The sequence below is a fragment of the Stereum hirsutum genome (genome assembly GCF_000264905.1).
Source record: "Stereum hirsutum FP-91666 SS1 unplaced genomic scaffold STEHIscaffold_1, whole genome shotgun sequence".
Taxonomy (NCBI): Eukaryota; Fungi; Basidiomycota; class Agaricomycetes; order Russulales; family Stereaceae; genus Stereum; species Stereum hirsutum.
In genome coordinates this window covers 791138-802500 of record NW_006763131.1, presented here as the reverse complement: position 1 = coordinate 802500, position 11363 = coordinate 791138, and the positions used below count along the sequence as shown (strand labels likewise).

General features: G+C 49.9%; 3 protein-coding genes across 3 annotated transcripts; 2 read left to right on the top strand and 1 right to left on the bottom strand.

The window, feature by feature from the left end:
- STEHIDRAFT_151293 (uncharacterized protein) lies at positions 1-235 on the top strand (the record flags this gene model as incomplete). Its single annotated transcript, XM_007298493.1, has 2 exons — positions 1-117; positions 179-235. The coding sequence occupies 2 exons, from the start codon at positions 1-3 to the stop codon at positions 233-235; spliced, it is 174 nt and encodes a 57-aa protein (XP_007298555.1).
- A 2075-nt stretch (positions 236-2310) lies between these two features.
- On the bottom strand, positions 2311-7262 carry STEHIDRAFT_136037 (uncharacterized protein; the record flags this gene model as incomplete). Its single annotated transcript, XM_007298492.1, has 8 exons — positions 2311-2628; positions 2681-2965; positions 3021-3819; positions 3876-4529; positions 4598-6141; positions 6197-6756; positions 6888-7111; positions 7171-7262. The coding sequence occupies 8 exons, from the start codon at positions 7260-7262 to the stop codon at positions 2440-2442; spliced, it is 4347 nt and encodes a 1448-aa protein (XP_007298554.1). The 3' UTR covers positions 2311-2439.
- A 745-nt stretch (positions 7263-8007) lies between these two features.
- On the top strand, positions 8008-11225 carry STEHIDRAFT_117035 (uncharacterized protein). The gene is made up of 10 exons (XM_007298491.1): positions 8008-8221; positions 8295-8449; positions 8503-8700; positions 8760-8836; positions 8905-8987; positions 9078-9330; positions 9393-9493; positions 9551-10311; positions 10386-10666; positions 10743-11225. Exons 1-10 carry the CDS (start codon positions 8074-8076, stop codon positions 10840-10842), a joined length of 2157 nt encoding a protein of 718 aa, XP_007298553.1. The 5' UTR covers positions 8008-8073; the 3' UTR covers positions 10843-11225.
- Positions 11226-11363: the final 138 nt, after the last annotated feature.

Sequence of the window (11363 nt, the reverse complement as noted above, 5' to 3'; positions counted from 1 at the left end):
ATGCCTTTCCCTGGAACAGAACAAGGAATGGATCTATATCGGGTTGAAAGCCTGGTATCGAGATGCCCTAAGTTGAGCTTCATTCACATCCGTCACCGCCCATCTCCTACACCCAATGTACGAAGTTCATTTAGATGAAGTTATTTAAAGCTTGGAATTATCTGACTATTTTCTATAGATGCTACAGCTGCCGGAGCATGCTCGCCTAGAGGAGAACGGAATATCCTTCTCTTAGAAGTTAGGATGCCCGCGCTCGGATATCGTTTACCTCCGTTTCATCAGCTCTGGAGACTGGGGGTACGGAAGTCGAAAGAGAAAACATCCTCGGACTCCCGCGATGCTTTGATGGTCGTTATCAGGTGATTTCACAATGTATCTCAGGCTCCAGTGCCTACCGCGGCGGTCTTCAAAGCGTAGCGCTCTAACTCGCCTTCTACGCCCATCCAAGCCCCCTCTGGCGTCAAACAAAAGCCGAGTGCGCTGAATCATATTCGGAGTGGTCACAATGGGAGCAGATACTCCTGCTCCTTGTGCGTGCAAACCTTTCCATGAGAGAGACCTTGTTACTAATCCTCAGAGTCAGAGAAGTAGAGGAAGCTCCACCTTGGGACGTACCTTTGCCGCCTGAGCTCCTTCGGGCAGTATTACGGTGATGCGAGACCCTTTCATCTCGTTTTGAACCTTCATGGATGACTGAAAGACAATCTGCGATAGAGTTGGTGCGATCTTCGTACCAAGAGGTAGGCGGACTTGGAGGAGTAAGTTTCTATCCAAATCATGATCTCGTTCATCCCTTGGTGTTCCACAAAGGAGACAGATGATCAGGCTATCAAGGGGCGTATCTAGCAGCTGCTCTGTCTTGAACTTCCGCGATGGATCCGTCGAGGCACTAGCGCTTTCGGAGAGCTATCCATCTCAGATAGATATGGTACTTGTTTGTGATCGACCGACTCGCCATTCCTACGCTGAGAGCTTTTTTCGGCATCCACGAGCTTCGGGTGGCGTAGGGGTCGTTGTAAAATATGGCCGACTGTCGATATCCAGGTCATCGACGACCAATCCACGTTCTCCCCAGTGTGGCAGCCTTAGAAATAAGCACCCTATCCACCGCTTCGCCATCGCAGTATAAGTATTCCGGTATACATGCCTGGACAGGGATGCACTGCATTCCACTTCGTTGCGTATGGTCTGCTCAGCTATCGATGCAACGCGCGGCCTTCCTGACCTTATCACTGTAAGTTCATGGTCGATATCGGGCAGCCTGAAACCGATGATGCTTTGTACCGTCTATTCTGGTACCTGAGGCGTCAAAAACGCCGGAAGACAGGCATTCACCTCTCTGGTTCGAGGTCATATCCGTTTACGGATCGCAGGCTTCCGACCAGGTCTGACTATAGGGCGCTATGCATCGTATCACTGAGCGTCAAGGTGATCCTCTTTGACGACCTGGGTCCTTTGTTACATCTTTGGGAGGCTCAGTAGTGGTGTTTTCAGAATCACTATATGGTACAGGCTCATCGCATCATCGCCTCATGGTAGTCTACGCGGCAGTATGATTCACATACACCTCCTTGTAAGTTGTAGTACTCGCATATTACGCCCCACTCTATAAGTCTCCTCTTACTCATAATCTCCAATGATTCTCGATCTAGAGGCATCATAGCACAGGAGTGTGGCATAGAATGAGTTCATAAAGTAACATCTGAATACTTACTGGTGGAAAGAGAAGCGCTCTCGGTTTAGCGGCCAGGTGAACACGCAACTCCACGTTACTCCAGAGAGAACCTTCACTAGCACCAGAGGTACAGCTATGCTGAACGCATCAATACTAGTGCATGTGAACCCGACGCATCTTTTTCTAAACTTACCTTGATAGTATGCCTCCATCCCTGTGCTCACTGCTTACCGGGCGAGACTTTCATTCGCCCAATGCAATGCTCGCGACACACGCTGTTTTCAGTAGCTTTACGCTACTGCATTGTGATCTGCAGCATGGTTTTGGTTCCTCTTCCAACGAGCCGAAATCGAACCTTCTAGTCCTATGAACGACATTGCAATATTTTTGGTAACGCAGTCGACTCGAGGACACTACTTACTGCCTCGTGTAACTTACCTTGTTCTGCGCTCTGCGATGGCACGCTGCACAGTTAAATGTACTCACTTCTTTATTAGGCACATGACGAATTGTGAAGCCAAGAGCTCATCTCGTCAATTTACAAGATACGGACTAAGTAACTAGGTCAATGAAAATTCGGATATTCATGCGAGTCTACCCCTTCTTTCAATCAATCTCTCGCACTGTTCGTCTTTCCCGTAAATCCTCATGAGCAGACTGTGATCCTAGACGACGGACATAACAAAGTTTGAGAGATAAGCACGAGGAGGAGGAGAGGTTCAAAGTATATCAAGAAATATAACGGAACAACAGACGGTGAAGAATTAATCGCCCATCATGAGCTCCACGCTATCGGAGACTAACTTCAATCCTCCATCGCAAAGCCTTCTGAAGGGATCGACATAAACGGCATAAGATGTCGAAGAAGGCTTGCGCACGCCCCATACGCGAATGAGGACATAGACATCGCTCTGCTGATTGACGACATCCTCGCGTTCTGTTAGGTTCAAAGCCTAAGGAGCTTTCAGCGAAAATGAAACATACCGAAGTAGGAGAGAAACGTACGATGTCAAGTTGATGTCTGCTAATATGGAAGGGGTCTTGTGCAGTCCCTGCAGTTGATTTGACCTCTATGTGGTATGTCGGCCATTTGCCTTCCCATGCTTCCAAGACTGCAGAATCGCCGTCATACCAGATCCTGGTCAGGATTCCGTCTTGATCATGATATGTGAAGTCGCCGAGGCTGCTTCCCTCGAAAGGGACAAACCCGTCAACAATTTCTCGGGCCTCACTAGTCCAGTTGTCGGGGCCAAAACTATCACCTAAGAGATCCGACAGCATAGCGAAGACCTTCGAATAGCTTCAGCATATACTCAAAAGAGAGGGTGTAGAGAAAGCGACATACGAAACGCTCGCCTAGAAGAGCGTGAAGCCGTTGAGCGCGGTCGAGAGTATTAGTGACGGAGCCGTTGGATGCTCGTGATGGGCTAGCAGAGAGAAGCTCCATATCGAGTGTTGGTGCTGGGCGAAGGAGATCCTGGACGGATTGAGGTGAAAATATTACTGAGGAGTGGTGCACGGTCGAGTCATCCACGGTAAATGTTGCAAAACCTTCCGCCATCTGCGCGACCTGCTTTCGCATCTTGCCCAATGGGTCTTTAGACTTTGAAATCTGCTGTGGCCCATTGCTTGTTACTCCCGAGCGACCCGTCTGCTTAGGCTGCCGAGGCTTGGTGGATTGGGGGGCGAGAGTTGTCTTGTGACGAGACTGTGATGGCATACTAGGTAGCCCCTCATTGTCGTCTTCTACCGAGTCATCCAGCCATCCTCGGTTCTGGGATAGGCCGACATGGTCGAGCTCAGGGATGCCCTCAAAAGCGTACAATGTACGAAGGGTTCCGACATCCATCATCACGGCCTGAAGCAAAGACGCAACCTCTAGCTCGAGCAAATTACCGAGGCGGAAACAAATCTCCATGTGTACCTCGCCTTCGCATGTATTCGAGAGCGCCTCGCCGCTGATGAGAATATTGATGTAAGATTGGTCTTCCATGACGGATACCGCATCACTTGTAGTGAGCGACACTTCTTCGACAGTGAGCGTTGAGACGATTCTGTCCACTCTATGAATCGCCATGTTTTGAATCTTCTCAAGGGAGCTAAGTTGCCTCGCCGAAGGCTTCGCGGAACGGTAGTATAGCAACCTATATTATATGTGTAAGTCGGCGAGGTCATCGCAAATGATTGTTCAATTCCGCACCTCTCGATGAACTCAAATTTTCGAGCATATGTCGAAGTGAACAGAGTGTCGAAACGCCGAACACCGTGAGGTTCATGCTGACGTTTCACCGAGGAAGCTAGATACTTGACGTCAGGCTTCAAGGCCGGTGATGTTAGGAGTCTGTAAATCACGGATGGACGGTGGCTAGTGCCGATAGCGAGGAGTGGAATGCGACCAGCGAATAGTTTGGCGATCCGTCCACCCCTGTCAGGTAGGTAGAATTCCTTCAAAGACTTCAAATAGACTTCGTCTTGCGTGGATTTGACAGGGAATATCGTGTCGCCCGCCAAGCGCCGTAGGTCGTCGAGGTCTATCCGTTCCTCGGAAACAAGATCCCACAGGTCTACAAGCATGTCCGATATTCTCTCGTGGGCCTCGCTCGTAAGGGCACGTCCCCTCCACTGCTTTACCAGCTGTTTCAGCTCGTCTAAGAGAGTAGTGTAGGGCGCGTTGCGTACTCCGAGCTTACTGTAGAAGAATTCCCGAAATGACGTATCGTAAGCGCGATTGACAGCGAACTTGGTCACCATGGTTGGAGGACCATTCCAGTACGCTTCCATCCGAGTAAACCAGTGACGTCCTAATACTCCCTCACCAGGGGCTAATATTAGAGGATATCGCTTGAATGTATCGCTGAACAAGACGGTCGTAAGGAAAGGGCGTCAGGATAATGGATGAGGCCACCATTGACCTAAACTTACCGTATCGAATCGGCGTTCTCATCAAAACGCGAAGATAACTGCTGGTATAGTCCAGATATAGCATGCTGGTTGCGACAGTCTGTTGTCTGGTACAAGACAAGGAGTTTGAGGAAATAGTTCGCGTTCACGTCCACGACAACGCCTAATGATCGAAGAAAGTCCCATTCTTCGGAATCGGGATCGGCAATCGGAAGGAAGGGCAGGGTGATTTCTGTCGGAGCATGAAAGCGGGAAAAGACTCTGCGTCTGACGAATGTTAGGTCAAGGCGATGAGTCGTTCGGTCTTCGAGTGTGATGACGGCCTGCGAGAGTTGATATAGTCCGCTGTCAGAAATACGACCCTTGAGTCGTGGCCAGAAGTATCGTATCTCCAGCAGAAATTTATCCGCGGCGGTATTCTTGATCGAATGAATGAACTCTTCAGAGAGCGCACCAGAAATGAGGCGGGGAGCAGTGTTGACCGCGAGTACATCCTGTAGCCAGGTGAACCATCTCTGCTGCTCTTCGCCTTCATACTGCTGAAGATACAGCGAATGGAGGAATGGTGTGGTCCTGGGCAACAACTCACGAAGCCTCCCTCCGTCCTCGGGTAGATCTAGATACGTATTTTGACCTTGATATAGACGTAGAGATTCGGATATGACGGCTAAACTGAGAGGCTTTGGGAGGGAGTAGGTAGGATCGCGATAGTCAAAGAAAAATCGAGCTCGCTGGACGAGCAGTTTGGGTCGGTTGCCGGTCTTCCCCTTCAGAATCCTCTGTGCGATATGCTTTGGATCCGCGGGTTTGACTCCAAGCGCAGAGAATAGTTGGTAGCGAGAGGAAGATGGTTGCACCTGGCGAGAGATACGACGGAGGCCGATATCGTCGGGGATGCCGCTGAGCTCGAGGTCGAATACCAGCTCTGAGGCTGTGGCAGCGCGAACCCAAGATCCGTTAGCCAGAGGAAGGATGTTCAAGTTCCGGATAGACGGGTGGAATTGCATTTTGCGAGTCTTTGGGAAACGGTACAGCAAGTCGCATACCGTCTCGTGCCATTCAATCGACTGGTGAGAGATCGCGCCTCCTGCGCTCATATTCTCGAGGCTTTTGACGAAGACATCGTCATCCATGTCCTGTACCCCAAGTCGTTTGAGTGAAGGCCTCAGAACCCTAACCGATAGATCGTAATCGGGCGATATGAAGGTATGTGGTTTTGGTAGATGGTCGCCGGGGATAAGAGGAATTCCGATCTTATCACGGAACCTGGTAGGTATGACAAGAACCTCTCGCGGTCTGCGATATACCCCATTGGCATTGCGAATGATAGGAAGATTCGAAAGTACGCGAAGCAAATGAGGCTCCACCTCACTGAAGAAGGGGTCGAGCACGGCGTGTGGCAGGTAACCAAACCACGTATCGCGCAACTCGTCTTGACTATGGAAACGTTCTATGGCCTGTACGAAAGCAGTGACAATCCCATCGCGAAGAAGTTTGTTCCAACGGCTATCCGCAAGAATATCTTCTCGGCTCGAGGACGTCAAGAAGTCAGCTTGGATGACGAACTATAGTATGAACAAGTAAGCGCCAGGGTGCTTGAAGATATCAAGACCAACGTACATTGAAGCCAAAGGGTCTCAAAGGCAGGAAGACGTGCACATCTTGCGGAGAGAACACAGGCTGAAAGTCTTCGGCGATGGGGAAGGCAAGCACAATCTCACTCCTATCAAGTCCCGGCCGCTTCGGCTCTTGTGTGGCTGACATGTCGTTGAAGTGGTTGACCATAAGGTAGAAATCGTCTCGTAGAGGGCAATCGTTCTCGCAATGAGTGAGCTTGACAATGCCGGGTCCAATATCGTAGCGGAAGAGGGTGATGATACGCTGCCGGTCGGGGTCGCTTAATGCGAAGTCAAGTTCGATAAACCGGAGCCTTTGGAGGAAGAGTAAAAGGGAGGCCTTGACTTCGTCCAGTTTGAAGCTCAGGGCCATCCCGGGGGGCATCGAGGATTGTCTTAGACTAGTCAGTTCGAGATGAAAATCTGTCCATCCGGGTTGAGCGGGAAGATCGTCTTCCCACATTGGCGCAATCATACCAAGCCTCTCGTCTCTATCGAATTTGAAGCGAAAGTCTCCCGACGCCACACGGACCACATTTGCGACTTTGAAGACCGACTTGAACCCTATCAACAGCATCACCATGAGCGCGAGAATTAATTAGGGTTGTACACAATACCTATCCCTTTCTCGCCTGCGCATGCAATTGTGGCTTAGCAATTGTCCTTCTACATTCGAACCAGGAACGAAAGCATACCAATGAAGCCTTGCAGGTGTTTCTTCGTGCTAGTGCCTATATTACAAATGGCTCGCACATTGCTCTCGTCGAAGCCGCGTTCGTTGCAACTGATCCTCATAGAGTAATCGTCGATGCGAAGGGAGAGAGTCGGGGTCACGTCTGGATGGTAGGAATTGTCTTCGGCATTTTGGACAAATTCGAGGACGAAGTGTGTGTCAGTTCTATAGAGTTGGTCGGCCAAGCTATGGCACGTCGTGTATGAGATCACAGTCGTGTACCTCCGAGAACATGGGGCACTCACTGCTCTAGAGCGCGACCAAGCATTCTTTCGACCTCTGTTGGATTCGGAGCATCAAGTCCGAGGTCTTGTCTGATAGATCGTATGACCTCCATGGGTGCGAATTGGTCGTGCGGAAGCAAAGGGAACACCAATGAGATGGTGGTCAGGATTAGGCCAACATCAGCAGAGAAGAAAATGGGAGATGTTTATAATGCACCATTACCCATTTGCTAATTGTGTGGCGAGTCCTGGGAACACCTTTCAGAGAAATTGCCTAGCCAGATGAGAAGTAGCATGTTATGCGTGAGGTAAAATTGCCCCATGGTCTCCGCCTTTGCGGTGTCACATACCGTAGTTGGAATCGCGAGACATTAGAAGTTATCTGCTCTCTGAATTCTGAGTGGAGCCCCACTGAAAGCCAAGTGTCTGATTGGCTAGTTCCCTTAAAATTCAGGCAGCAGATAACATCTATTCACACCAAGTTGATGTTCGTCATAAGGAAGAACGGAAAGAACCGGCTGGGTTCACAAGTGCCACTCGGCGGGCGCCATGGCACGCCTTCGACCCTGTTGTGTTAGCAGTTAGTTAGCAAGGGCCTGGGTGACGATGCTGCTGGCAGGAATTGGCGCTCAATGGTCTGAAGGAATGCTATCGAGTGGAATTCATGATATTCGAGCCAAAAATCTCAGAAGAACGTACGCAGGAGATGCGAATGACAGCAGAAAGACGATGTGCAATTGATGTGGAAAGTTCGTGGCTTGACCGTGACGTAGCGGATATCTCCGGGCGCCGCCAGAATCCTTTCACCGCCGTGTTGAACCATCTCTGGATCCATAAGCCATTCCTTTCGACCGCCTTGCAACCTTCAAAATCTATAGCAGGCATTCGGGCCACATCTTTCATCCTACGTGCAATCCTTGTGCTATGAGTGCACAGAGCACTCAGATCGTAACTAGCTCCTCGAATGCCACGACAACTGCCATTCCTGAGAGCCATTCTGTAGTAGCCGGCGTGAGCTCAGACAACACGCAGGACCATCCTGGGTCGCCCAGTATACCAGAAGACGAATCTGGTAAGACCAATGGGTGTTCTGTATTCTTTCTTTCAATGTCGACTGATACACATTCGGACCGGGTGGAACTCAGCTCAAGACACCAAGACTCGCCCCAAGAAACGAGCCAAGAAGTCTACTGACAAGGGTGCGAGCAGGAACTCAAAACGAACCGGTAACGCTGGCGGACGGAAGGTCGTTGGCCGTCTGAGTGCCCTACTCGATATATCTTTGGATATTCTCTATGAGGTGTGTAGTAACCGTTGGTTATACACGCATGTATTGACTTCAATTTGATCCAGGTGCTGGGCCATCTGCTGCCTATAGATTTAATCAGCCTATCTCGCGTCTCAAAGTCTTTCCGGAATGTTCTCCTGTCTCGTAGCTCGCTATTTGCTTGGAAGGCATCGTTTGGTAACATCCCTGATTTTCCCGCTTGTCCTAACGATGTTCCGCTTCCCGTGTGGGCCAATCTCGTCTGGGGCGGCGTCTACTGTCATGTATGTCCGCAGTTGATACGCGATACTCTGGAAATACTGAACCCAAAATTGGTTTCTAGTGCTGTGGCAACAAACGCGTTATGAAAATCGATTTTCTACTACGACGGCGAGTGTGTACTGGCTGCTTGAAACAATAGTACGTAGGAACACTGTTCGCTAGCCCGCCTTTTTCTATTTTCCTCTTCCTTACCATTTTGGATGTAGTATTTGCGACTCCCCTATTGCAATCTTTACCCTAGCTCCGGACATACCACAGACCTTGTATTTCTGTATACCACACACACTTGGTGCGTACTATTACCCGCCCATACAACTATCCATACGGCGATCATCTCTAATGTTTCTGTCCATTCCTTTCGGGTGTACTTTTGCTGTAGAGGTTATGAAGCACTATTCTCGCCATATATGGTGGAACGAAGATATTCTAGCCTTTGAGGCAGATTTTCATGCCATGCAGAAGACTACCAAGCAAGGCGATCGACAAGCCGCCCTCGCAGAGTTCAAACAGGCCAAACTCTCAGAGCTCCAAGCTAGAAAAGACATGGCGCTGTCCTGGTCGGACTGGATATCGCGAAACGCAGCGGAGAAGGCAGATAAGCGCGAAGCCAAGAAAGCAGTCCGCAGAGCTGAGTACGTTTATGATCGTCTCTTAAACTTGACCTCTCGTTGATGTGGAGTCCTTTCTGTTTTAGAGTTCTCAGACGTTGCATTGAACTGGGATACGAAGAGACCGACTGCCGGGGCGCATTAAGGCACCATTCCGTCAACACTGAGGCCAAGTTAACAGAGAAAGGTGGGATACCTGACTATTTCTCTCGCTCTCCCAACATCTTTCTGAATTTCTGTGCAGGATGGGGAACTATTCTGCCACAGATAGTCCCCCTCATTGAGGCTGCTAATCTCGCTAGGCTTCATCGTGAACGTAAACGGCGGGAAGAAATTCGACTCAGAGCGGTTTATGTGGCGTACTACGATATCCTCCGGTCTCTGTCACCTTCTGCCCTCGAGCTCTCCTGTCTCCTCGGCGAGGAAGACTTCCGCTCTCTGCCCGAGATACATGCCCTGGTTGTCGACGACACGGAGGACATAGAAGAACGAATAGCCCAGATCAAAACCGTCTCCACGTCCCTTACACCCAAATTATCTGTTATGGCCTGTCACCGAAAGGAGTCAATTTTCGCCCTACTGCAAAACACCTCTGAACCCGCCAGGCATCCCGCTCCTTCAGCTGGGTCTGGTTCCCTTGGACAGTTCCAGCTTGCCACATCGATATTCGTTTGTGGCGCTCCTGAATCACCTTCTTCTTCGGCTTCCCCGCTCCACGGTCTCCACGTCTTTGGACATACCTGCAAATCCTGCAAAATTGACTCGGATAGCACGACAAATGAACTTCCCTTCGATATGATCCTGCCACGTTTCAGCGAGAAAGGAAAATATGTAGTCGTCGCTATCCTAAACCGCTTGGGCTTGGATGAGAAATCTACCACTTCCATCGACATGGAACGGCTCGATAACCGTTTTGTTTGTATGGACTGTCCTATCGAGCATGAAGGCGAAGAGTGGGGGGGAAATGGCCCGCTCGGGAGAGACGCTATGACTTGGTGGAGTTTGGTGAGTGCATCGTCGTCACTGCTTAGCGATCCTTGAACTTATTCACATTTTTTCTGTCCAAAACGGCTATATAGCTCGACCATATTCTTCAAACCAACTCCAATACGCCAGATTCCCACATCAGTTCCTCCTTCTACGTGCTCACTGACGCTGAGGCAAGCTCCATCAAGTCTCGCGAGCAAAACGGCCCCTTGTCTAGATTCCTTGAATGCTTCTTGCGGTTCGGGTGCTACCATTGTGACCTTCACTACCGTGAAGCTACTCTTCCACCGAACTCATTTGGAGGGCTCGGGGGACCGCAGAGCAGTGAAGCATATCCGCACCGAGGTGCTATGATTGCACATATACAGGCAGTGTACGTTCTGACTTCTTTTTTAGGGTCACGCCGCACTTTGTGTGCAGAAATTGATGGATTCCTGGTCTGTCTTTAGGCACGCAATCCCCGACCCTCAGATGCACCGTGACTTCTTTCCCAAGCCTCGGGGCCGTTATCCTCTCCCACAGGAAGTATGGTTTCAAATGACAAGTTAAATGTACCCCTGTTCATGTGGAATGGTGTACGGTAGAATCTGTCCAGTCTTTATTTTTATATTTTGGCCGTGACGATCCCGACCGCTGCTTTCCTCTCTGAAAGGCAGATCTTTCGGGAGCGTGTGTCTTCCTCTTCGTTCCTCTTCTTGCGTTTGCTACATAGGAACAATGGTTCTCCTGCATTTCTCGGTGTTCCGCTACCATCCTCCATACCTCGCTTGTTGTCTTTGGACTCTATTTTCTTGTCCAAACGGACATTTTGGCTTGCGGACTGTCTCGGACGGTCGACTACTCGTCGTTCTGACCCCATTCGCCACGTCCTCCAATCATTACCCTCTCATACTTATTGCTATAATCCTGCACTTTCATGTACTATACCTACCCACATTCAACTTCCCTGGCCGTTGTCGATTCTCTTCCCCTCTCTTGGCCATACTTATACCTATTGCATGCCCCGGACCCTGTCTTTCATCTTGGCCTTTTTGTGAGAGATAAGTGCGAAGACACTCTGTTTAAAAAGT